Raw genomic sequence first — 26,262 nt, 5'->3', positions numbered from 1 at the left:
GGCCCCTTCCTACATCTTCAGAGCAAGCAAATAGTGTCTTCAAAGTTTCTCTGTCTCTAACCCTCTACTTCTACTGTCACATCTCCTCTGATTCTGACTCTCCTGACTCTCTCTTATAAGGACACTTGTGATTCCATTGGATTGATAATCTCTCCATCTCAAGAACCTTGACTTAATGCAACATTTCTTTTGCCATGGAAGGTAACATATTCACAGCTTCCAGGATTAGGATGTGAATATCTTTTGGGGCCGTTATTCTGTCTACCACAGAGGGAACAATTGGGTAGTATGACATGAACATCTTTGAATTACGAGTTTGTCAAACTATTCTCCAAAGTAAATTGATTCCCTCTCTACTAGCATTGCATAAGCATTCCTGTCACTCACATTTTCACCAACACTTCCTATTACCCATCTTTTTTAGTTTTTGTCAACCTGATGGCTATGAAATGTCTGGGCTCTGACTGTTATATAGTCAAGAAAGAGACAGCGGTCAATGGTGTCAAATGTGAAAAAGAGGTGTCTTGGCAGTAAGAATGTGGTCGATGACTTTGGCTAAAACAGTGCCCTTAAAGTGATGAAAGGGGAGTTAATATTACAAGTCAAGGAATAAGGAGGGTGAGGAAATGGACATAGTGAGTGCAGAGTGTAGAGGGTATGTCCTAGTTAGCTTGGGCTGCCACAATGAAATACCACGGACTAGGGGCTTAAATAACAGACATTTATTTCTCCCAATTCTAGAGGCTGGCAAGTCCAAGATCAAGGTGCCAGTAGATTTAGTTTCTAGTAAGAGCCCTCTTCCTGGCTTTCAGACAGCTGCTTTCTTGCTATGCCCTCAAAAGAGTAGAAAGAACTCTACTCTCTTTCTCTTCTTACAAAGACACTAATGCCAACATGGGGGACCTAATCTCGTGATCTCATCTAAATCTAATGACCTCCCAAAGGCCCCACTTTCAAATATCATCATATTGGAGGGTAGGGCTTCAACATATGAATTTTGGGGAGACACAAACATTCAGTCCATAACAGGTTACTTTCAAAATATTGAGGTGTGTTTAAAGGCAGAGAGAGAGAGAGAGATAACAAATGGAGTGGGGCAAGGCATCTTGGAGGAGGCAGGTAAAGATGAAACCCATAGAGAGGTCACCTAGATTTACTTTGCAATGAGGAAAAGCTGCCTTTCTTGGAGGTGGGTGAGGAAGAAGGGCACTGAGGCAGATACAGAGAAAATCCAAAGAGATGAGGCAGAAAATGGCTGAAGCTTCTCTCTGTAATGGGCAGTGGAGTTATCTACTGAGACAGGCAAGAGTAGGTTTGGGGTCTGAGAAGTGTGGGGAAGGTTTACAGAGGACATTGTTATGGGGCATTCGACAGGGTGTCCACTCAGCTAAACAAAAAGGGATTAGTGAGAAAGAGGGGACGAGCTGAGCTGACGCAGTGGCCTCTCAATAGGTTTTATCAGTGCCTCTTATCAGTGAGGAAGTCCTAGAGCCCAGAGAGGGAGGGGCCAAAGAAGGGCCTTGTAAGTGTATAGGACGGCGGTCCCCAACATTTTGGCACCAGGGACCTGTGCTCCTATGAAAACTTAATGCCTAATGATCTGAGGTGGAGTGAGGCAGTGATGCTAGCACTGGGGAGCGGCTACAAATACAGATGAAGTTTTACTTGCCTGCCGCTCACCTCTTGCTGTGCAGCCAGCTCCTAACGGGCACAGACAGGTACCAGTTCATGGTGCAGGGGTTGAGGACCTCTGGTGTAGGAGACCTGTGGAAGCTTAGAGGAAATTATGGGTCATGAGGAAGCAGAGCAGAACCAGGGAGATCATAGCCAGAAAATTGGGAATCGTCAAGAGGCTCTTGCTAATGCTCAGGACCATGGTGGAGGGACAGCACAGACTGTGGGAGCCCAGAGGAGTGAGGCATAAAGCAGAGCCGCAATAGGTGGAGAGGGTCTCCTGGAGGTGGTGATGTTCTAGCTGAATCTTGAAGGGAAAAACCAAATTTCAGTTATAAAAATGTGGAAGAAGTGTTGGCTTTATAGTCTATCAACAAGCCTGTCCTGCCCCACTCTATCGGTTTTGTCTCTCTTTCTCAGACATCTGCCCAGTGTGCACTGGCTGGAGAAGTCCTTGTTGGGCTCTTTCAGCCCCTGTGCCTTGGCTGATGGTCTTCTCTTTGGTTTCATTATCTTCTCATTCAACTTCAGAACTCCTATTCATCCTTTGAAACCCAGCTCAAATGTCACCTCTTTCTGATTGCCCCTGGCTCCAACTCTGTATTTTCTTGGCAGTGAGATGAAGTGGAACAAGCTCACTCAATACTGTTTGATTTTAGTCAATTGACTTAATCTCTGAGTGTCTGTTTCTTGACAATGGCACTGGCCAAGCCTAGCTATGAAGATAAGGCACACGACATCCTCCGGCATCAATGGGACTCACATAGGATGCCATCATGTGGTGACACCTGACATTCTGTCTTGTAATAGAGTTAAGCTGAGTGAGAATGTGACTCCATTTGCCTAAATCCATGAGATCCCTGAGGGCAGAAACGGTGCCTCCATAGGGCCTGCCCAGCACCCAGCATAGACAGGCATCATGTGCTCTGTGGAGCCTGTACAGAGGAGAATTGAGATTGCCTATCATCTACCCGTAATGTGACTTTGAAGAGGTGACATCATCTCTGTGAATCTGCCTCCTCACATAACAGCAATATATTAGGTATTCATTATTACAGGTAAGGCACTCAATATTCACTATCTCTAATCCTCACAGTGTGTATCACCACCCCATTTTACAGAAGAGAAAACTGAGGATTGGGGAGGTAACCCACTTGTCTAAGTTAGCTGCAGGGCAGGAGCTCCTGGCGCCCAGACTAACTCAGAAAATTGCTGTGCGAATCCAAGGAGGAAATGTGAAATAGCCCTGCAAATTGTAAACGCCCGGGGTGGGACAGTCCGTGACTGGGGGCGTGGTGAATGATGGCCGAAAGGATGCGGAGAGGGGCGACCTCAGATATCTGGATGGCGGTGGGAGGATGAGTTTGCGGGCTGATCTGCGGATGGGAGAAGCGTGGCGCCGCGGGGCGCTGCTCTTCTGGGGTGAGCAGGGGTGCAGCTCACCATCACCCCCAGCCCCACTCCCAGCCCCACTCCCAGCCCCACTCCCAGCCCCACTCCCAGCCCCACTCCCAGCCCCACTCCCAGCCCCACTCCCAGCCCCACTCCCAGCCCCACTCCCAGCCCTCGCGCCGTGGCCCCTTTAAGAGCGGGCGGGGCGCCCTCTGGCGGCGGAGCGACGCGCGCTGCCGGAGCGGGAGCCGGATCCCGGAGCCGGAGCTGAGCGGAGTGGAGCGGAGCCGGGGCGGAGCGGGCCGTGCGGGCCAAGCCAGCAGCCGAGCTGGGGGCGCGGGCGGGCGGCATGTACCGGGCCCGGGCGGCGCGGGCGGGGCCGGAGCCCGGCAGCCCGGGGCGCTTTGGGATCCTCAGCACCGGGCAGCTCCGGGACCTGCTTCAAGATGAGCCCAAGCTGGACCGGATCGTGCGGCTCAGCAGGAAGGTAGCGCGAGGGACGCGGGCAGGGGGCGCGGGGGACGGGCTGCGGCCTGCCGGACCTGTCGAGAGACTGAAGGGCCGCGCGGGCCAGGCCGCGGGGCCGCTGGTGGGTGCAGGAGCCTGGCACGTACGAGTGGGCCCCATGGAGCCGCCCCCGGGGGAGGGGGCGCCCGGAGCCGGCCTGGAGCGGGTGGGGCGCCGGAGACCCAGGGAGGCGCCCGTGCACCCCCGGGATGCCGCGAGGCGTGTCCTACAGCAGATGCTCTGGGGAGGTGTGTTCCGGGGACAGAGGTGGCTGTGTTGTAGGGGGCCCTGGCTCACACACCCACGTTCTGTAGGGCCAGAGAGGGGAGGCGCCTTCTATAGGGAAAACTAGGGGCCTATTTGACACCTGGGGGTACTGTTGGGGGAGTGTCCGCATTCTGGGGGTGCAAGAGTGGGCTTTGTGTCTTGCTTTGGGAAGGGATACTGAAAGCTGAGGTGTGTATTCTGTAGGCCACCATAGGAGAAAGTTGCATATTTCACAGGAGATAGGCCCGGGCTGGTTGGCTGCTGGGCGAGGGGGGGGGAGGGGGGGTACGGGGCGGGGGGAGCAGAAAAGGAAAGTATGTTTTGAGGGGAGGCAGGGCAGGCAAGAGGGGCATGTGCATCCTATAGGGGACAGATGGAGGGTAGTGTGTTTTCCAGGGGCTGGGAGCCGAGGCCAGGCTCTCTTAGAAACAAGGAAAAAGCATTCTCCAGAGCTAGGAAAGAAGGGGGGGGGGGGCGTCTGCTTTCTGCAAGAGAAGAAAAGCTGGGAGCAAGTGCTAAGGGATTAGGGAGGAAAAGGGGGTGTGTATTGCTTGGGGGTGTGGGGATTCCACTGGAGGGCAGAAGGAGGGGTGTGAGGGGAAGAAAGGGTGGCTTGAGGGGGTACTGTGCAGGGACAGGACGAAAACCACTCTGGAGAGTCAGAGGAGGGATGGGAGCATTTTCGGCACAAACACCTGAGGAAGAAAGCAGACAAAGGCCTGGAATGAGAGGGAAGCTGCCCATGCATGGAAAATGGGACAGAGGAGGGAGGAGGACTCCTCAGGGACCTAAGCAGACATATTAATTGAAAAATTAAAAATTAACTAACGTTTGTAGAAGCTTTCATAGTTTTCCTTACTTCAGGTCTCAGCACAGCCCTATAAGGCAGCTGTTTTTAGCTCACTTTTGTAGAAGAGAAAACTGAGGCCCAGAGAGAGAGCTTAAGGCAAAGTCCTGTCTGGGCCTCTTTCAGTTAGTCCCTCCACCTGTTGGCTCACCATCCTGAGACTGGGGTGCCTTTGGCTTTGCCCATGGGCACTGTTGCCCAGGCAGTAGGTAGATGTGGGCAGACTCCCTGAGTGCGCCTCTTGGCTCTTCTCTGGTGGCAGTTCCAGGGCCTGCAGCTGGAGCGAGAGGCATGCCTGGCCTCCAACTACGCGCTAGCCAAGGAGAACCTGGCATTGCGGCCCCGCCTGGAGATGGGCCGGGCTGCCCTGGCCATCAAGTACCAGGAGCTTCAAGAGGTGGCTGAGAGCTGTGCGGACAAGCTTCAGCGACTGGGTGAGGGGAAAGCTGGGAGAATCATCTGGGGTGGGGGACAGCTGACAATCTGGCTGGTATGCCTTGGGAAGTGCTAGGCTTTGAAGGATGGGACTTGGGCAGACGTATTTTCTGGGCAAGTTCGAGGGGTGCTACTCCTGGAAATTGAGTCGGGTGAGTGAGCAGTTGGTGAACAGAGCTAGGTCAGAGAAGCCAGAGGGGGGCCCTAGGCAGTGAGAGAAAAGGGAGCCCAATACCCAAGGACATGAGGTGTTCTAGAAGACAAAGCCCCTGCTTCCTCTTTTGTACTAGGACTGGGGGCAGAATCTTGGGGGGAGGTGCACAAACTGATCCCATGGGCATTGTACCGATGAGGAAACTGAGGCCCCAGAGAGGGGAAGGGAAACACAGAATCACACGCAAGGTCAGTAAGAGTCAGGATTGGGCCCTAGGGCTCTGGCCTGTCTGTCCTGGGTGACAGGCCCTGAGGGCAGGGGCTATTCACTCTGTCCCTCTGTGGCCCTCAGAGGAGAGCATGCATCGCTGGAGCCCCCACTGTGCGCTGGGCTGGCTGCAGGCTGAGCTGGAAGAGGCTGAGCAGGAGGCTGAGGTGAGGGGAGAGGTGGCTGGGTCTGGGGACAGTGAGAAAGACCCATCCTATCATTACCCCTCCTTCATTCTTAGCTTGCAGGCTTGAGGGTCCCTCCTCCAGGAAGTCTGTCCTGAGTGCCAGACCCCCAGGAGAGCCCATTGAATTGCTGTCCTCAATGGACAGCAGGACTTCCTCTCTCCACCTGTGACACCCCAACCTCCTTCCAAGTCTCCCTTGTAAATGTCTCAGGGCAGTGTAGGCTGGGTCTATAGAGGAGCTGGGACAAACTTAGTGCTGGGTTGGGAGCACTGTGCTTAGTGAGTCAATAGAGGTGGGGGAGGAGGAGCCCTGGCCTTGATGAGAGGCACCTAAGTCTATTTCAAGTGACCCCCCATCTCTGTTCTGCCTCATCTCTCATCCAGCAGGTCTGGTGATAGTAAGGAAATTGAAGCTTGAGAGTAGAGGACATTTTTCTGCAGTTACTCAGCAAGTCAGGGGCAGACCCAGGCTGGAACTCAGGTGGTCTGTCCCCCAGCTGTGGTCACCACTGGAAGGGATTCAGGGTGAGAGGGAGAGGACCAGTCCTTGGTCTTTGGTTGTGCTCCTCCCAAACTGTCCCTTCATCCTGTCCCAGGAGCAGATGGAGCAGCTGCTGCTGGGGGAGCAGAGCCTGGAGGCTTTCCTGCCTGCCTTCCAGCGAGGCCGTGCCCTGGCCCATCTGAGGCGGACCCAGGCTGAGAAGCTGCAGGAGCTGCTGCGGCGCCGAGAGCGGTCTGCCCAGCCAGCCCCCACTGCTGCTGCGGATCCCCCCAAACCCTTTCCTGCTGCAGCTGTCCTGCCCACCGGGGCTGCTCGGGGGCCACCAGCAGTGCCCCGGAGCCTGCCCCCCTTGGACTCCCGCCCAGTGCCCCCATTGAAGGGCTCCCCCGGGTGCCCCCTTGGCCCAGCCCCCCTTCTGAGCCCTCGGCCCTCGCAGCCAGAGCCCCCCCACCGGTAAGATCTAGGGTATGGCCCCCCAGTGGAGGGCCCAGATAAACTTGATGTGTGGCTCCTCTTCCTCCCCAACTGCCTGGGTGGGGGGAGGGGCAGGCCCCTTCCCCTGGCCTCAGGTAGGCCCTGGCCCTGGAGGCTGAGCTGGGGAAGAGGGTCACCTGGAAGATGCGCAGAGAGGGCTGGGGGTGGGGTGGGCAGGGTGTTATGCCTCTGGCGCTGAGGAAACTCTGCCTTTTTTTGTCCCCTGTTGGGGCCTCCTGGGTGTTGGGCAAGCCCCAGTGAAAGAACTTGACTCACGGGAACCTGGGGAGGTGCCCATTTCCCCCAAGGGGTCCTGCCTAGGGGGCCTGTTGCACCCTGCCACTCCACTGGGCTTGCACAATGCCAAGGCTGATAGGAGTATTTTCCATCATGTCCTGAGCCTACCTTTCCCCCAGTCCTGGGGCCCACTGCCTAGGAGCCAGGTAGTCAGGCCCTAGCTGCAGGGTCAGGGACATCATGGCCCTGGGGCTATTATGTGCCCCACTCATGCTCAATACCCTGGGGCAAGGTAGGCCAGAGACTTCTGGACCTGTAAAAGTGAGAGTAGGCCATCCCCAGGAAAGACCATTCTGTATTTTTCTGTCTTGTCTCCTTAGAATGGAACCTTTTTGAGGGCAGGTCCTTGTCTTTGTATGTTCTGTCCCCAGCCCCACCTCCCAGGGGCCGTCAATAAATGTGATGAAAAGGATGATGATGCTGCACGACTCTTCTCTGCTCCCTAAACTAGCCACTCTGCTATTGCAGCCTCTGCATCTCAGCTACTGTGCTTCTTACTCTTGAGATGCCCTCCTTTCCTCTCTGCCCATCCGAAGTCCTTCAGGTCCAGTACTGTTCCTGCCTCTTCCATGAAGCCTCTGATTACCAACCCATGGGAGTCTTTCCTAACTCTTAACTTCCCAGCACTTCTAGCCAGAAACACACTCAGCTTCTTCACTGTTCTCTAGTTGCCTCGCCTGTACATACCTTCTTTTCCTGGGTCGCTTATAAGCCCAGTCAGGATGGTACCCACTCTTTCTCTGGCCTAACAAATGCTCACACCCACTGATGGTGGAGGGGGTTCTGTAGTGCTGAAGCTATCCATCTACAGCTAGGGTAAGCACAACGTGGCCAGTTTGGCTGAGTGTGGGTCAAGAAGATGGGAGAGCAGGAACATGCCTTGAATCAGCTTAGGTCAAATATGATGAGATAAAGTTTGGCAGGGAGGCATGGAAGGTCTTACAAATAAAAGGGGACAGACAGACTGTTGTGAAAGTTAATGTGATCTTGTTTCATGTTAATAGGAATAGAACCATCTAGAAGGAGGGAAGTGTTGGGTTGGCTCAACTTTTCACTGAAATTTTACATTGTAAGGGGGATCCCCCAAAACAGCACTTTTGGAGTAATAAGAAAGAGGATTGGGATTAAGTCGCATGTGGAACAGTCGAAGAATCCATTTGAGATACATGTGTGATGTTTAGTCTTTGAATCTCTAAAGGACTGCTCCATGTAGAGCCAGAGGTCAGAGCCAAGATCAATGGATGGAAACCACAGGGAGCCAGATTTTGGCTCAGTATGAAGCTCTTTAAGTCAGGGTTGCTATTGGAGGTAGCTGGTCACCATCACTAAAGATGTGTGAGCAGCGCCTGAGTGACTGCTTGATGGCATCTTTAGAGATTTAGGCAATAGCTAGAGGGACTGGCCCATTTGAGCTTTTCAGAGCCCTTCAAATCCAGATATTTACTGCATAGTGGCACACTGATAGTGCCCACTTGAGAACCTCAATCCCACATTGGCCTTGGTTCTCCTACTCTGCTCACTGCAAGCACTTGAGTTGCTGGAGGCTGAGGGACACTGGAACCACAGGGTGCTTGCCTGAGATGACAGAAGACAGTCCTGGGAGACCTCCCAAATTCTAAGCACAGCCTGGGGTGGGCTGGGCCCTTCTTGCTCTGGCTTCCTATTCCTGATCCATGCTTTCAGGCAGTTTTTTTGTTTATAGCTGAAAGAAAAGGGGCTAAGGTTGGGCATATTTGAGCCTTCCTCAACTATCATGAATTGGAGAAGAGCTACTGGAAGGTGAAGTTCAACCTCCGCTCCCTAGCATAGGTAAGAAGAGAAAGGGAAAAACCCAAGCAATGGAGGGATATGGAGGGGTGAAAAGTGTTATCATGGAACTGGATGGGGTCTTTGAAAAGTCAGTGCATACACCTCACCTTCCCTCAGAGAGCTCAGATTCAGTTTTAGAGAGGGGAGGGTATAAGGCCCCTCAGGGTTCTGCTCTAGCTTGAAAAAGACCAAGGCAGGTAGATACAGATACCACCAAAGTGGAGTGGCCATGGGAAAGGATTAGAATTGGATGGTTAAAATCTTCATTAACCCCTCTGCTTGAAGGTATGTGGAATGTTCTGGAAGATTCCGGGCAGGACTCTCTTCCTGCTTGAAACCTTCTGGAACTTCCTGTTCCCAGGTTCTGGGGCTCCAGGGAATGTTCCTGGCCGTAATCCTCTGAGAGAGAACTCAAGGGTCTAAATCAAGGAGTCCGTAAGAAAGGCCCCACCTATTATAGAACACCAGTGCTTTTACAAGCCAAAAACGAAAAGTTGCCCAAATAACAAAATTCCCATCCTTTCTTGATAAAAAGGAGTTCATGCCCTTCGAGAAAGTCTTAAATCTCCTTGTTTAAGAATCACTTCTATTTTCCTAAACTTCTCCCCATGTTTTCCAAATATGAAACATAGTAACATTAAATTTTTTTTTTTGGCCTATCAATGCTTACTGACCTAAGTTGGCCTGAACTAGAGTGGGCTCAAATCTTTACTACTGAATTGTGTGGCCACTGAAAAGCTACCCCTAAGAACTTGCCCCTAACCTCCAGGGCCAGAGAGAATTAAATGGTTTCCAAGAGACCAAGTTAGGCTAGCTGTGGATTTATCCCAATTTATACAAGCATTTACACAACAGATTGATTGCAGGAATTGGTGTTTCTGTATCAAAGGACCTCTGGCTTTGTCTAGGACCTTGCCATTGCTATAGACCTCTCCAAAGATTCTTCCTGTCCCACAGGTAACTAAGATTTACACTCTGCCTTCCTGCACAAAGTATAGGCTCTTATGTACTACGTAACCTAGGGATCTGCAAACTCAAATATCTTTAGAGGCCAGGAAGATCACAGTAGCACAAAGCAGTCTATTTCCACAAAGTAATATACTCTCGCATTTTTCTGGAAATGCATGGTCCTTTTTCAAAAATTTTCCTCTCAATAAACATGGGATTTTATACCTCTCTATTGCTGGGAGTATAGCAAAATGGGGAGAAACAGCCTATCTAAAAGGCAAATGTTACAACTTTTTCTAGGTAGTAATGCAGTTATGAACACAATGGCATAACATTTTTACTTTCTTTGAGAGAAAACAGAAATCTAGATTTTGACACAAAGTCTCCCAAGTTATGTTGGCTAAAGTTATTTTTTATTTTTTTTATGCTTACAGCACCTGGTATTCCTAGGTGTTCTCCCATCCAAGTACTAACCAGGCCCCACCTTGCTTAGCTTCTGAGATCAGATAAGATCAGGCCTGTTTAGGGTGGCATGGCCATGGATGGCTAAAGTTATTTTAAGACACTATGCCAACCACAAACACTGTATGTTGGTTGGTTGTGGCCTGTGAACCACAAATCTTGGTCTTGCTTCTTTTGTCTAGTAGCAGTCCCATCCTAGGACTGAGAGTGTGAACATTGAACAGGCGAAGGCAGGATGGGAGGGCTAACCTACTTCAAGATTAGTGACAGGACCCCCAGTTTGGACGGCCTTAGGAAAGTGGTGTGATGGCTAGATCCATAGTGATACTATGACTTCATGATACATGGTGAAGGTGAACTCTGTGCACTGGCTTCTTGGGGATAACACTGAGCATTCTCAGCATATGCAAGTTCACAAGGTCCAGACTCAGGTCTATCATCCTAACACAATAACAGAGGGATCCTCAGTTACTTTGCATGAACCCTATGGTTGACAGGGCTATAAGCTACACTTGAGAACAGGAAAGGCAGCCATTCTTCTATGATCCCGATCATCGTCAGGTGGCAGTCTGGCGTGATCTCATCACAGGGCTGAGGAACTGAGAGGAGGCAAAGGCCAGGAGAGAGCCCACTTTTCTAGTTCCATAAATACAAGAGAGTGAATTTAAGTAGTACCGCTACTTACCAGCTGTCCCTTCTCTCAGCCTCTCTTCATGAGATCTGGTGACCTTCCAGGAAGCCCAAAGGTCTAAGACATAGCCCCTCACCCCTCATTATGTTCCTTAAAGGGAGTATGGTGGCCACTCATCTGGGCTCTACCCTTGGTGCCTGTGCCTCAGTATCAGAGGTGTATATGTATACACACACACACACGCATACAGTCAGTAATGACCAGATGGACAACCCATTGGCCTAAAGTAGGCTACTCTTATTTGTCTCAAGCTGGAAACATTACAGTGAACAAGGTACATCCTATGACCAAAATGCCTCCTCAAAAGGAAGCAGGAAATCCTACTCTCTCAGCTTTGGGATCTGTACAGGATTTCACTTGGCAATAAAAGGCAACAGAAGGAAAAGCAGTTTGGCTCAGGAGAAATAAAGTCCTGGTCAAGTCCAAAGACAATTGCCTAGACACGTAAGACTTTGATCCTGTCTTGTCTATGCCTCCTCATTTAGGACCTTTGTGTGCTGCTCATTCAGCCTTGTATTGTACTTGTACACCTATTCCTACCCTAGTGAGCACAGCATTGGGCAGGCTGGACCACTCTTGTCTGTCTGTTGAAAGGGACTAAAGTTGAGCATGTCTGAGCCTTCTTCCACCATCAAGAATTGGGGAACAGCTGCTAGAAGGCAGGGACTATGTCCATGGCTAGGTTCAGCCTCTCCTCCCCAGGGCTGGAAGGGAGGTATGTTACCATGGGGACCACTTGGGGGAGGGGGCAGTCCTACAGAAAGCCTCCCACATGCCTCCCCTTACATAAAGAGACCAGACTCCAGTAGAGGGAAGGTTGGCAGTAGGGGTCTCTGAGAGTTCAGATCTAGCTAAAACACACACACACACACACACACAACCTGAGGCAGGCAGAATGGCACTATTAGAGTGGGCCTAGTTCTAGGCCTAAGGAGCTAAATTAGATGGTTAATAAATTTTACTTACTACCCTGTTTGGAGTTACATGGAATATTCATAGAGAAAACAAACTTGAAAGGTCTATGTCAAGGAGCAAAAAGATCTCAGCTATTATAGACCACTAGTGCTTTTACAAGCAAAACCTAAAAGAACCCCAAATCCTTTTGGTAGAAATCTGCGAGACTTTTGCCCCCAAGGACACTGTTATGCCCTAACTGCTTGGTTGAGAATCACTAGTTTCTTCATATTTTACTATGCTTCACTTCCCATAGTTTGTATTTCAAAAAAGAACAGACCTTCCCTCTTTTTTTTTTTTCAAATATGAAACATAGTAACATTAAATGTTCTTTCTCAAAGTACATACTCCCTCCCTCTCCCCTCCTCCACTGAGCACAGCTGGCCTGAACCAGGGTGGGCTCAATTATTTGCTACTGAATCCTGTGGTCACTGCAAAACCATGACTAAGAGCTTGCCCCTCACCTCCAAGATGAGAGAGAATCGAATGGTTTCCAAGAGACCAACCTGAACTAGCTGTAGTTTTATCCCTTGGTTGAGAATAACTAGTTTCTGCACATTTTACTATGCTTCACTTTCCATAGTTTGCATTTCAAAAACGAACAGACCTTCCCTCGTTTTTTTCCATATGAAACATAGTAACATTAAATGTTCTTTCTCAAAGTACATACTCCCTCCCTCTCCCCTCCTCCACTGAGCACAGCTGGCCTGAACCAGAGTGGGCTCAGCTATTTGCTGCTGAATCCTGTGGTCATTGCAAAGCCATGACTAAGAGCTTGCCCCTCACCTCCAAGATGAGAGAATCAAATGGTTTCCAAGAGACCAACCTGAACTAGCTGTGGGTTTATCCCTTGGTTGAGAATCACTAGTTTCTGTACATTTTCCTGTGCTTCATTTCCTGTAGTTTGTATTTCAAAAAGAACAGACCGTCCCTCATTTTTCAAATATGAAACATATTAACATTAAATGTTCTTTTTCGAAGTACATGTGCATTCCCCCTTCTTAAATCAGGGCTCACTGAGCATAGCTGGTCTGAACCACGGTGGGCTCAAATTTTTACTACCGAATCAATCATATGGTCACTACAAAGCCATGATAAGAGCTTGCCCCCCACCCCCAAGGCTAGAGAGAATTTAATGATTTTCAAGACACGAAGTTGAACTAGCTCTAGGTTTATCCCAATTTATACAAGGATTTCACACAAGAATGTGACTGTAGGAATTGGTAGTAATATACCAAAGCCCCACTGGCTTTGGTTAGATTTTAGATTTAGGCCCGCAACCCTTGTGGTAGATCCCTTGCAAAGGTTTTCCTATCACATAGCTTTATACTCAGCCCGGGTGCAGAGCACCTACAATTTCATAGCCATCCCCCCCCCCCCCACCATGTACATAAGGGTTAACTCAGGGTTAAGAGAGCCTGACTACTACTGCTCTAGCCAAGTGATGACTGACCAACTGCTTAGCATAAATTAGATACAGAAAAAAAGCTTCGGCTTTGTCTGAACAGGGAGTTCCCACCACATGCCTTCAGTCCCTCAGTAGTCTCACCAACTCCGAACTCTCAAAATTCCCCAGCTTCAAGCAGCCATGTTTGAAGGATTTGGCTTGTGGAGTCTGCAATAAGCACTGTAAGCTAAACAGAATGGGTCACACTCAGACGACTGTAACTCCATTTGTTGCTCTATTTCTGGGAGATGGGCTGCATAGTTAGCAATGACGCTAACTGGTAAAGGGATGACCAGGTGACAAGGCACACTGTCCCAAGAACAAACTTTACTACCAGCATGTTTTAGTCACTGAGTCTATTGGAACTATGGATAATAAAGTGTGGTAGATCTCAAGAGAGCAAATCATTTGCTTTCTGATGTCATTCCCACGGAGTAACTTCTCCAAGGTTAGATAAGTAGGGGCAAAGGAACACTCATTCCTTATGCTCAATGACCTTGCTTTCCCACTTTCACGTGCCACCAACAGAAGGGAGAGTGAGGTTTGCTGACCACAGAAGAATGGCAAGGTTTCTACATATCACATAGTTAGCTTACATCAGGTCTCACCTGAGGCTTAGGGAACTCACAGAAAGACAGGGTTTGTATAAGTTCAGAATTTTTCCTTTGGCAGGCAACGATTGGTCACATTGCACGTTTCAAGGTTACAGAGGAGCCCCAAAGTACAAACATGGGGTAGGATCAAGCAATTCTTGCTCAGAGTTTTACAATAAAGCCAGGGCAAGTGTTCCAGAAATTGACATCAGTAAGGCAACCTCTGGAAGCAGGCACTCGAGGGACTCCAGAAAATCCTTCCCTCGGACTTTCACGGCTCTTCGTTTTCAGACCTCTTGCTTGGGCATCGAAAAACCTCCTTTTCTGGACGTAGGGAGAGGGATGTGCAGGTCAACGCTAAGCTGGGCCGGTAGGGAAGAAGAGGGGGAGGGGAAAGCGGTTCTTTCAGACCCCAGCAGAGGTAGACTATGGAAGGCGAAGTGTTCATGACAGGAAAGGCCATTTTCTAGGGATTGATTAGGGGCTGCTTCCATTTCCTCCACTCTACGATTAAAAACGAAAGCCCAAAATGATGAAGACTGTGAGGAGAAAGAAGATGAAAGTTGTGTCTCGGGTCTCGTCCCAGCTGAAGCCCTTCTTAGCCCGGTCCTCCTGCTGCTTGCGAAGGGCCTCACGCCGGGCCCTCTGGCGCCGTTCGCGCTCTAGCTGTTCTCCGTAGTGCGCCTGGTAGAAGGCGTCGAAGTCGAACATGGTGCGGTTGGCGCCCGGCGCGGCTTGACCACGGCCGTGGGTCCAAGAGGCAGGCGGCGGGGCGCGGGGCGCACCAGGGTCCGCTGCGGGCGTCCTGGAAGGCCGGACGCCAGGTCCACGCAGGTCCGCGTCGCTGAGGAGGCCGCGGTCATACTTGCGGCGCAGGGTGGCACTGCCGAGCACTACGTATGCCTGGGAGATGCGCGTAAAGCGCTCGGCAGCCTCGGCGCTCCCCGAGTTGCGGTCTGGGTGGTAGAGGAAGCTCTGCCGGTAGTAGGCCGCCTTGATTTGCGCCTGCGTGGCTGTGGAGGGAACGCCAAGTAGCTCATAGAGTGCTGTGCGCGAGTACGGGCCGTCGCCCCGGGAGTAAGTCCTCGCTTTTAGGCCCAGGCCCGATACCCAGTTTTGTGGAGATTCCCCGGCCCGCCACAACCTCCACAGTAACAGCCGCGGCCACCTTAGATCGCTCTTGGCTGCCATCTTGAATGGATCTAGCGGGCGGTGCTAAAATAAACTGGCCAATGGGAGGCCTGCGTTTTTCTCAGCACGTCGGCCCTGTAGCCAATCAAGTAAAAAAGAAGGCGGGGAGAGGGGTAGAGCATGCGCATTACGAAGAAGGCGCGGTGCCGATGACATAAAAGCCGGGCGTGGGGCGCGGCCTGCGCTAGTTGTGTAGCTCAGGCGCGAGGATGGCGTGCCGTCGACGGAGACCAGAGCTCCGCGGACCCCCAGAGCTGGTGAGGCCCGTGGCTTACGGACACCACCCCCCTTCCTTTTTTAGAGTTTCTGCGTTTTGATTTCTCCCCCAACTACCATCTTCTCTTTCTTTTTCTCTCAGCATTACGACAAGAGTGAAGCCCGGAAATACACGCGCAAGTAAGGGAGCTTGTATGTTGCGCGGTGTCGGCGGTCGGGAACTGGCTAGTTTCCCTGATATGGGGCATTACTTAGAAAGCACGCAGAATCTGAGGAGAGGGGTGGGGGGAGGTAGGGACTTGGGTCGATCTCGCTTTTTATACTGGCAAAGTCAACTTCAGTTAAATTTCCGAACCCTTTGAGTCTCAGTTACCTCCACATTAAAATGGGGAGTGAAGGTACCTTTTTAGGTTGTTTGCAAAGTTTAATGTGACAACTTGTATCAGGCATGTGATAAAATAGGCAGTGGGTACGTATGAGGGATTAGTGCTATTGCGGGGAGGGAAATAACATTCATAGAATGCTTATTTTATGTTCCTATCTATATTATCTCATTAAATCTTCGTGACAGTTGTTGGTGTAGTATTCGAAATTCATAGAGAGTAGTTATTTATTATATAAAGTCGCGTAATAGGTGAAGGCTAGAGCAGAAACTTCCAGACCTATTCTTTCTGAAACACTACCCTATTGAAAATTCTCTAGATACTTTGGAAAGCCAGATATATTTTGGCATGTTCTGTTCAATATAGTAACCAGTAGCTATTAGCTATTTCTTGAAACATGTCTATTTGAATTGTGTAGATCGAAAATGTAAAATATTTTACTAACCATTTTTTATGTCAATTATGTGTTGAAACGTTGAAGTAATCTGAACGTATTGGGTTAACTAAAGTATAGAAGATACATTGGGTTGGGTTTACTATCACAGTTAATTTTACATATTTAATTTCATTTTAATTGGCTACTAGAAAGTCATGTGTGGCTTGCATTATATTCCTCATAGACAGCACTGTTATAGATTTTTGTTGTGCTCTGTTGATGCTAATATGAGAGTAATTCTCCCAAGAAACATGTTCTTAATACAACAACAAAGCCTGATAAATTCGAAAATTCCAAATGGTTGGTCATTAGCTAAGTGATTTGTTCCTTTCACGTTAGTTTTGCGCCTGGTACAGTTATAATTTGTGTCACAACAGAATAACATGTTGATGTATTATGTGGACATTTCAGGTCACTTTTACGTAGTTTTAGTTGAGTTTGTTGACCAGGAAAGAGAATCTTGTTCCTTTTTCTATTTCTTTGGCTTTTTTTGGTCTAAGTGTGGTTTTAGCCTGAACTTTACCACTGGCTTGTGTTTCTGCCTTCATAGCTCTCGGATGATTGATATCCAGACCAAGATGGCTGGGCGAGCGTTGGAGCTCCTTTATCTGCCTGAGGATCAGCCCTGTTACCTGTTGGATATTGGGTAAGGTCCTAGGGCTCAGTTCACATTATTCAGGTGGTGGGGCATCTTTGCTACTCATGCTGTCGAGTTCCTATTCGATTGTATCTTCCAGTTGCGGTACAGGGCTGAGTGGAGATTACCTCTCGGATGAGGGGCACTATTGGGTGGGCATTGACATCAGCCCTGCCATGCTGGGTAAGTATGTCTTATTTAACTCTGAGATGTAGTATTGAGCAGCTCTATATATTGTCTGTTTTCCTCACAACACTCTTCTTCAATGTAGATGCAGCCTTGGACCGAGATGCAGAGGGAGACCTGCTTCTGGGGGACATGGGACAGGGCATCCCCTTCAAACCAGGCTCCTTTGATGGATGTATCAGGTAAAATCTTCCATGTTCTGCTTTTAGTCCTGTAGGCCAGTGTTTCCCATACCTGGCTGTGCAGCAGAGTCATAGGGATACTTACAAGTATCCCATGGGGTTTTTAGATTTATAAGGTCAGAGTAAAGCCCCAAAACATAACCCCCCCCACCCCCACTCAAACATCCTGTGATTATCTTGCACTGCCAAGTTCAGGAACCACTGGTATAGATTCTTTCTGCTTTGAATGTGTGTGGTAGGGGAGGAGTGGTCTTCGGAGCCACTAGGAGCCATCTTGTCGGCCCCAGCAGCCATCTTGTTGCATTTAGGAAGAATTCTGTAGTGGAGAGTGGCAGAAACTGGAATCCTTTCTTGGGCAACAGGGTCAAGTTTTGAGTGTGTGCATGGTACTTTGGTAACAAATCTTAGACCTTTGAAGCTGTTGTTAGAAACATGAAATTCTTTGTTTCCTGTGGTAAGTTCTGTTCCGTATTTTGTGTAGTGTTTTGTCCCTAGAGTGGAGGTACGGAATAGAAGAGGAGGAAATCATAGTTTAATCATTATCTAGGGGAGACCTGTAATTTTAGATTGAACTGTAGGGATGTAGAGTAGGGATCTGGGAAAGTAGAAATTGAATTTGAAGGTTTTATTATAGAGTAAGGGATTAGCTTACATCTGGGAACAAGATTGGAGAAAGAAGACATTTCAAGTATAGCATTTGTTTTTTAGTAACTATTCGGTGAGGTGTTCTAGGCTGCAGAAAACCAAAGGGCAATGGTATGATCTGTTGATCTGTATGTTTTAGTAGTAAATGGTCGTTTTATTTTTTTTGAAGCAAGATGGTATGGCTAGCTTTTTAACAAACATTTTGTTATGTGTAACATGTACAATGTGCTATGAATTTTGTGTGAATACAGTCCCTGTTTTTTAAGATTCTCCATGGTTTATTAGGTACTATTAAACATGGATAGATGAAATAGAGTGTGGGGTGTGCACTAGGAATTCATGGGACGCATCAGAGTTGTGAAGACAAGCAAGAAAGCACAAGAAAGCCTTGGGAAAGGAAGAGGGGCCTTAAAGGTTAGGAGGAATTGGGATAGTCAGGAGAGGGTGTCTTGAGTGAAGGAGTAGTTTGAGCAAAAGTCATGAAAGTGGTTGAGGAAAGCAGTCTCATTTATAGAGACAAATGAGAGATTTCATGGAAGTTGAGATTGTGTGGGGTTGGGTCCTAAAACACTTTTTACGCCATCCTAAGAAGTTTGGGCTTTATTCAGTAGTTGACAAGCTGGGGAGTGACAAGATCAGATTTGTGTTTTAGGAAGGTTATTTAAGAGTAGAGAAGAGAGATAAGTTATCTTGTTATAGAAACAATTGAGACAGTATAAATTCTGGCTTTGGAGAGTGGTGGAGGGAAGTAAAAGCTGGGAGAGGCAGTGGAACAAACCACTGGGGTTTGGAGTTCTGTGGATGTGTGCGCACAGCACTGAGGAAGTAAATGCAAGAAAGGAGGACATAGTAGCTGCTCATGGTTTTAAATTTGAAGATTGGAGACACTTAAACCAATTGAAGGGACTGATATCAGAGAGTGAACAAATGGCTTTGTATAAAAATTGTAAAGCATGTTTCCCTTGATTTGGAGGAAAGGAATGAAGGTGTGGGTGGCAGAGGGTGCCTTGATATGGCGAATAACTGAACTTGAGATGCATTTAGAAACACGGTTTAGAAGCTATTCCTTTGGGCTGACTGCAAGGAAGTTAATGCTGACCTCTTGTATGCCTTGTTTGGTCCAGTGTTGTAGAGTAGTGACCCGGAATGGACCAGGATATGCCAAGAAAGGGAGTGATGGGCAGAAGGGTTTTGCCTGGAGATCAAGGCTATATGGTGTTTGAGTCCTGAAGGGGCAGGGGTGAGCAATGTTACTGGTCCCTTTCCTGACTAGATTACTTTTTTTTTTTTTTTTTAAGCATTTCTGCTGTGCAGTGGCTCTGTAATGCTAACAAGAAATCTGACATCCCTGCCAAGCGCCTGTACCGCTTTTTTTCTTCTCTCTATTCTGTGCTGGTGAGTATGAGATCTTCAAATCTGGGCTGCCTGCCTATCCCTCTTTTGCCCTGTGGGTAGAGCGATGAAGTAGAGGCATCCCATGGCAAGGCCATTCAGATTGAATTGGCATGTCATGGTAGGTAGCACCTTACTGTGGTTGCTTCTGTCCAGGACCTCAGCCCAAACAGAAAAGTCAGTAGGCTGATATGTAGAAGATGCTGATGTCAGAATCTGAGACAGATTATAATTTCTGTGTCCCTTATGTTGAAATTTATCAGAAGTTGATTTGGGGATATAGGCTCCACAGTGAGGACTGAGACATTGTGTTCAGGCCACACAGAGCACACCTTCCAGAGTGCCCATGTCTCATCACTCCTTCCCATTGCTGATGCTCAGATGGGGAGCAAGGTGGTTACCATCGAGAGAGCCTTTATTAACTTTATTAACTGGTGGTGTTGATTTCCATTTTTTACCAGGATTAGTTGATAGTTTGAGATTCTAAGTTCTAAAAATGAATTCTTCAATTTTTTTTTTGAAGGATCCAGGTGTTTCTTGGTTTCCTTCTCTCCAGCTTACCCCCAGCTTTCCTAGGGTAGGTTGTTACTGCAGAAGGCTGGCTGGTCTTGTGCATTATATGGTGTGGTTTCTCTCCTGTTCACGCATTGGGGTTAATCCCAAAGTTCTGAGAGCCTTCGTGTTTGCCTCTCTGTTGAGACACATTTCTTGTATAGGTTTGAATAATCAGCTCTCCATTATATTCAGGTCTCTGCTTAAGCATCCCTCTGAGAATGGCCTTCTTTGAACCAAAAGTAAACAGTCTTTCAGTCATTCACCATTCTTTGTCCTAATGTACTTATTTTTTTGGCACTTAATCACTACTGTAAATTAGCTGTTTTCCCCACGACTGAAGTTCAGAAGGCTATCTCTTTTGTTCACAGTTGTATACCCATACCTAAGAACAGTTTCTTGCACATAATGGGAACTCAGTAAATATTTAGTGAATAAGGAAGGGAGGATTATCTGGGTCCTGACCCCATGGGATATTTGTAAGATAGCGATGTTTCTTTTTCTTGCAGGTCCGTGGAGCCCGTGCTGTTCTGCAGCTGTACCCTGAGAACTCCGAGCAGGTGAGTCTCTTGGCTACTGGAGATGCAGGGGAGGGGGAGGGATCCAGAACAGGTAAACTGTTCTTGTCTTGCTTCTCACTTACCTGCTCTCCTGCTGTTTGGAAGTGACAGAACAAGGAAACTTAATGCTGGTTGGTGGAAATATGAGGGAATTAGTATCTGAGTGTGGTCCCTGTGGCCCCTGAAGGCATGTTTTATAATCTAATGTCCTAAAGAGGAATGATGGTATCTGCAGAAACAGAGTAGGGTGTTTTTCTTCTCTTGACAGATAAAATGGGTATCAAAGGTAATGTGTTAGGATGTTACTGATTTCCAGTAATCCATAATATTACTGATTACTGGGGGTGAGGATATCCGTAGTTGTCTATCCTGTGGAGTATAATGCCATAGGAAGGAGTGAGGTATGAGGAAGTAGGAGGTAGACTCTGAAAGACAGGGCTGAGCTGTTCCTGACTAATGCAATGAATGAGTCTGTTTCCCAATTGGTGGCGATTCATTTCCTGATATTTGAGTGGGGAGATAGGTCCCTGGACTAAAAAATGGCAATTGCTTGTTCTGTATTCTCCCGAGGGAGGTGTATACTGGTTCTAGCCTGCACTTTTCTCTATGTGGCTTTTAGGGACTCAGAATTGGGAAGTCTGATAAAGACCTTCAGTTCTTCTAGGCAAAGTCCATCGTGGGACTAGACTGGCTTCTTTAGGGGACTGAGGGGGAGCATCCTGCTCCCATCCTCCCTGTGTGACTCACTGCTGTTCTCTCTGCAGTTGGAGCTGATCACGACCCAGGCAATCAAGGCTGGCTTCACTGGTGGTGTGGTGGTGGACTACCCCAACAGTGCCAAAGCAAAGAAGTGAGTGCTTGGGGGCCAGTGTGCTGCCTATGATGGTGGAGAGAGAGTGGTAGTGTGGACAGAGTAGTGTTGGATTGGGTCCCCAGGATGCAGGTAGGAGGCCCTGATTTTCTGCACCTGTTTATGGAAGGGAGGGTGAGGACTTGCTTCACCTTGTAAAGCTTTGCAAGTCCAGCCCTCACCTTGCACTTTCTTGTTTCAGGTTTTACCTCTGTTTGTTTTCTGGACCATCAACCTTTCTGCCAAAGGTGAGGAGGGACTCTGATTTGCACCACATATTTTTTGGGTTCCCTTCTTGTGGGGCTGAGCCTAGTACCAGTAGGAAGGGCTCAGGCCTGGATACTCAGGCCTTCTGGGGTGTGGTAGGGGGGTTAAGAGATCTCCAGAGTGATCTAAGAGCACTTTGGTTCTTGCAGGGCCTGAACGAAATTGATGAAGAGGAGGAGGCCAAGGAATCTACATTCACAAATGAAAGGTAAAGCAATCGTTCAGCCCTGCTTAAGGTGCAGGGGGTTGTTGCTGCTGAGTTTGCTAGACATGGAAGAGAAAAGTGGAGGTGGCACGACTACTCCATTTCTCTCTGCTTTCACCAAGTCTTGGGTTCATATTTAGCAGTGACATCAAGGTGGTAATAGAACCAGGGAACCGCTTGAGACTATCTGTTCTGCCTGTCCTTCCCTGAGGCTCCCTCTTCCACCTCCGTCTGGAGCCCATCCTCTCTTGGCTCCTTTGGCTCTTCCTTCCCTTTCCTTTATCGGTCTTTATTTTCCTGGGCCATTCCCATAAGCATACAAATTGTGCTGCACAATTTCTCCCATTTTCAAAAAGATCCTCACTTAACCCCATAACAGCTCCTAGCTACGACCCTGTTTAATCTTCTCTCCTATCACAAAACTTCTACTTGCCTCTTTTTGCTTCCTCCCCCTACCATTCTCTCAATCCTCTTTCTTGGCTCATGCTTTCTCATTTAAAATTGCTTTTGGCAAGGCCACCACCACCCTTTCTTGCCAAATCTGTGGTCATTTCTGAGTCTTCTTTTCCTACTCTCCTTCACTTGCTTTCTCAGTAGACTCAGCTGACCCAGCCAATAACTTGCTTAAGACTTCTCACTTGGCTTCCCACTCACTATCCTGGCTTTCTCTTAACCTCACTGTTCCTTCTCAGTCCACTCTGCTCGCCCCCTCCTCTAGAGCACTCTGGGGCCCAACCTGGACCCCTTCTCTCTCCATGCTGCCTTAAATACCAACGTTGGTTCTTAACTACCAGATTTATATCCTTGGTCTTAATCCTACCTCTGATTTCCAAACTGCCATCTAAGTATCCATACCTGAATTTCCCACAGATGTCTTGAACAAAACTGAGCTCTTGGTTTTTACCCCCAAACTGCTTTTCTCCATTCTTTACCGTTCTCAATCATTCCTGTCTTCCTTAAATCTCATATCCAGTCAATCCATTGGCAAGTCCTTCCCTCAGGCTCCCTCTGCCAACCCTTTCGTCATTCCCACCTTGTCTTAAGTCACCACCACTCTTTCCTGGATTACCGAAAGCTGCCTCACTTGTCTCCCTACTTTTAGTCTTTGCTTCTCTCCATTTTTTTTTCTGCAATGCAGCAAGACTGATTCTTTCCTTTTTCTTTGATTTTTTTAAAAAAATATTTTGCCATGTCTCTGTTTATTCTTTATTTTCCTTGACATCTTTAATTACTATGAATCGTGTATTTGTTTACTTGGTTATTTGTATCCCCAACTAGAATGAAAACTTGGTGGGAACTCGTATTATATTCCAGACATCAGTAGAGTATCTTGTTAGTAAAACGTATTCAATATTTGTTGAATGAATAATTGTTTATAAGATAGTGAAGGAGGAGGTTATCTCTTAGTTCTATTGGATGTGAGTGAAAGGTCTTAAGACTTTGAAGACTTTTAAGAGGAAAAATGGGCAGAGAATGAATGAGTTTGGAAGGCCCACCAGTAGTGAAAATCATGAGTGTTCCTCATGTCCACCGCAGTATCATGGTGTCTGACCACTTGGCCCTTAGTAGTCATCTCTCTCAACTTCCTCAGCCTATTCCTCATGGAGACTTGGGCACTCTTCTAGATGTTTTCTGCTGTAAGACACCTGTCAGTTGCTCCCAGTGAGTGGTCCCATCTCCTACTTCACAGAAGTACATGTTGTTTAACTCCCTCCGTCCATCTTAGGATCCCTCTTGTCCTCACACCGGTGTCTACAGACGACATGTCCTAACTGTAAACTTGGGTAAGTTGTGTGACCTGAGCATCCATTTCTCATCTATTTAAACAGTGGTGATAATGCCATCCACTTGGGAAGTGTGTTGAGTGCATGTTTGTATAGGACTCAGCACAGACCTTGTCTCCGCCAGTTCTGCAGGCTCTTACTATTCAAGTCTTCAGATTTGGGGAGGGGAGGATCAGTGAGCTTCTCCGATAACTATCACTTCCATCAAATTACATTCTGGCCACTTAAATAGTTGAATCGAAAAGTTTTTTTAAACCTTTACCTAGTTTATCTCTAATCTATATTTCTTTCTGCATTAATTGTTTCACCTGTGCATTTTTTAATCCTTGCCACTTGTCCTCTCCTAAACCACTCTCTTGAAGGGCTCGGTCCACCTCTGGCATTTGCCATTTTTGGCCACCACTTCTTTTCTGGCACTTGTGGTCTCTTCTGGGCCATACCATCTTCACTTGTTCCCTTTTATTTCCCCTGATGACTCTTTTCCATTGTTCCTTCTGTGGCTCACATCCTGCCCCCTGTTCACTATACCCTACAGCTTGTCATTTTTATAGACTCATGGGGGTTAGTCGTGCATACCTAGCGCCTAGTTTGTAGCTACTTCTTGCTTTACACCTGGCACATCAGACTTATGTCCCCTAGTTGTGAACCCTCTTAATTAAGTTTCTTTCATGAACCACTGCCCCTCAATACCCTGACGTCTAGACCATGTTGTGTCATTCCTTTGGTATAAAATGTCACTGGTTATTCACTGTTTACTGAAGGGAGGGCACACTCTTCACCGGTGTTTACACCGCTGTGAACTGGCCTAACCAAGTGAGATTCTGAGATTTTTAAAAAAGTGATTCTGACTTTTGTTAGAACAGATTAGAAATAGTAGCAAAAAGGGTTTGTCATGCAGTCAGGCTTCCTCACCAAGGAGGAAATTTGCAGATGAATTACTCAATTCTTCACAGACCCTCAGACTCTCACTTGGATGCTTCCCCTTCTCATACCTGTGACTCAAGCACACAGGACTCTTCTGTTCCCTAACCTTTTCCTTCATTCTTTTCAGTGTCTCATTTTCATATATTGCTTGTTCTCTGCTCCCTCTATCACCTGCCTGTAGAGATACCAGCTTATCTTGTGGCACTCTGGTTTTCCACACCCTGTGCTTTTCCTTTCTCATCACTCCCTTAGCATCTCCTGGGCCTCTTTCCACTAACTTTGCCTATTGTAGATGGTCTGCTACAGCCACGCCGTGTGCTGTTCAAGAGCAAGGCTGGTTCATAGCCTTTGTAGAACATCTATTGGCTGTGCATGCAGGTGCTCAGGAAATGGTCACTCATATGGAAAGCAGCCCTGTGTGGTGTTATGCTGGAAACAGTTTGATCTTAACTGCCAGGTGGGGATGTGGGTTGGGAGGCCCAGGCTTCCCGTTCTCAGCGCCTCTCTCCCATGGGGCTGTGGGGGTGTCTCTTTTCTCCTCAGCCAGGGCTGGAGGCCAAGATAAGCCCTTGAGGATCATTGTCAGGGTCGCCATGAGTTGGGCAGTCCTGTTTTCCTACCTCAGACATTTGTAGTTGCTGGGAGCCCCTACTTGATGGGTATGCTGACCCTACAACCAGACTAGGGGCTTAAGTGACAGCAGTGGGCCTTGGGCCTCTGGCTTTCCAATAGATACTGGTAGGTTCTTAGGAGCCAGCCCTGGCCTAGGTTTACCCAAAAGTAGCCTTGTCCCCTTTCTATTAGCCCCATAGGCAGGATGTATGCAGACCCAATAAGTGGTCACCTGCCGCAAAGATGCCTGCGAGTGAGTGGGGCTCACACCTCCTTCCTTCCTATTAAACTGCTTTGACCCCAGGGGATGTTATCAGGATGAAGGTGTGCAGAAGAGGGACTTACATTGTAGAAGGGCATCAGAGGGAAGCTCACCATTTTTCCCTGCCTGGATTGACTTGGGTGTCAGCCAGACCCTCCCATCCATCAGCTCACCTCTGTATCTCCTGCACAGGGTCCCATACAAAATTGCAAGGCGGGGGGTGGTGAAGAAGAGCCGTGAGTGGGTACTGGAGAAGAAGGATCGCTGCAGACGTCAGGGCAAGTGAGTACTTGGGCTGGGGACAAGCTACTGGGGTGGGGGTTCTGTCTGTAGCCACTAAAGGCTCACCAAGGCTCACTTGCATTTGAAGGGGTCCCAGGAGTTCTTTGTTTTTTTCTGACTCTTTTTTTATTCCTTATTTCCTCACCACAGGGAAGTCAGACCTGACACTCAGTACACTGGACGCAATCGCAAGCCTCGCTTCTAAGCAGTTAGCTGCATCCAATGGGACAGCTTGGGGTCCACACATTGTGAGCTGTGCCATTCAGCCAAGGCAGTTGCCTCTGGAAAGTTTTCTATATTGAAGCGCCACTTCATTAGCTGACAAAATTGTTTTAGAAAAGTTTTAAAAAGTTCTAAGTGTTTTCATTAAACAAAGTTCTGAGAGCATCTTATTTTGTTCTAAAAGCAATAAACCACTTTTTGTGGAACTCTGGTATTTTCCAGCTCTGATCCTAAACACATTTCTAAGTTCCTGTGTTGGTGCGGGTTACTACTTGATTTCACAGATATGAATTAGATTTAAAACACTCAAATGTATGAAAGTACTTTTTTAACCTATAAGGAACCTAGGTAGATTGCTTTAATTTAGGATTTCTTAAAACACTAGGCAAAGTTGGGAAGGATGGGCAGGATGAAATCTATCTGTGGTACCTATTGGCCTGAGGCCTCTGCCCAGTGTCTGGGCTGATTTTTATCTCTGAGCTGCATTGGCAGCTGTTGACTAACCCAGAATTTGGTTGTGTTGGCCTGTTTTCTGTCTGATCACTAGTGGTCAGAAGGCAGGCCCTG

General features: G+C 48.1%; 3 protein-coding genes, 1 non-coding gene and 1 pseudogene across 5 annotated transcripts; 3 read left to right on the top strand and 2 right to left on the bottom strand.

Annotated features, from left to right (window-relative positions):
• The first annotated feature begins 3,291 nt into the window (after window positions 1-3,291).
• On the top strand, window positions 3,292-7,416 carry VPS37D (VPS37D subunit of ESCRT-I). Its single transcript, XM_016146580.2, has 4 exons — window positions 3,292-3,553; window positions 4,950-5,121; window positions 5,628-5,710; window positions 6,327-7,416. The coding sequence occupies exons 1-4, from the start codon at window positions 3,416-3,418 to the stop codon at window positions 6,687-6,689; spliced, it is 756 nt and encodes a 251-aa protein (XP_016002066.1). The 5' UTR covers window positions 3,292-3,415; the 3' UTR covers window positions 6,690-7,416.
• A 2,769-nt stretch (window positions 7,417-10,185) lies between these two features.
• LOC118607011 lies at window positions 10,186-10,304 on the bottom strand (annotated as a pseudogene).
• Window positions 10,305-13,022: 2,718 nt separating this feature from the next.
• DNAJC30 (DnaJ heat shock protein family (Hsp40) member C30) lies at window positions 13,023-15,110 on the bottom strand. The gene has a single exon (XM_016146581.2). The coding sequence runs from the start codon at window positions 15,096-15,098 to the stop codon at window positions 14,418-14,420; it is 681 nt and encodes a 226-aa protein (XP_016002067.1). The 5' UTR covers window positions 15,099-15,110; the 3' UTR covers window positions 13,023-14,417.
• Window positions 15,111-15,229: 119 nt separating this feature from the next.
• BUD23 (BUD23 rRNA methyltransferase and ribosome maturation factor) lies at window positions 15,230-25,930 on the top strand. Of its 2 annotated transcripts, none has more exons than XM_016146579.2 (12): window positions 15,230-15,355; window positions 15,457-15,494; window positions 16,684-16,779; window positions 16,871-16,953; window positions 17,042-17,138; window positions 19,082-19,178; window positions 20,237-20,287; window positions 21,052-21,137; window positions 21,340-21,385; window positions 21,554-21,612; window positions 23,336-23,393; window positions 25,384-25,479. In XM_016146579.2, the coding sequence occupies exons 1-11, from the start codon at window positions 15,308-15,310 to the stop codon at window positions 23,379-23,381; spliced, it is 747 nt and encodes a 248-aa protein (XP_016002065.1). In that variant the 5' UTR covers window positions 15,230-15,307; the 3' UTR covers window positions 23,382-23,393; window positions 25,384-25,479. The 2 variants fall into 2 exon arrangements, with proteins under 2 accessions (XP_016002065.1, XP_016002064.1); XM_016146578.2 differs by lacking the exon at window positions 23,336-23,393 and adding an exon at window positions 25,624-25,930 and having other exon boundaries at window positions 15,232-15,355; window positions 25,384-25,473.
• Window positions 24,816-24,948, top strand: LOC118607195. The gene has a single exon (XR_004952732.1).
• Window positions 25,931-26,262: the final 332 nt, after the last annotated feature.

This window comes from Rousettus aegyptiacus, unplaced genomic scaffold, assembly GCF_014176215.1.
Source record: "Rousettus aegyptiacus isolate mRouAeg1 unplaced genomic scaffold, mRouAeg1.p scaffold_m13_p_8, whole genome shotgun sequence".
Lineage (NCBI taxonomy): Eukaryota > Metazoa > Chordata > Mammalia > Chiroptera > Pteropodidae > Rousettus > Rousettus aegyptiacus.
This window is presented reverse-complemented; position numbering and strand designations above follow the sequence as displayed.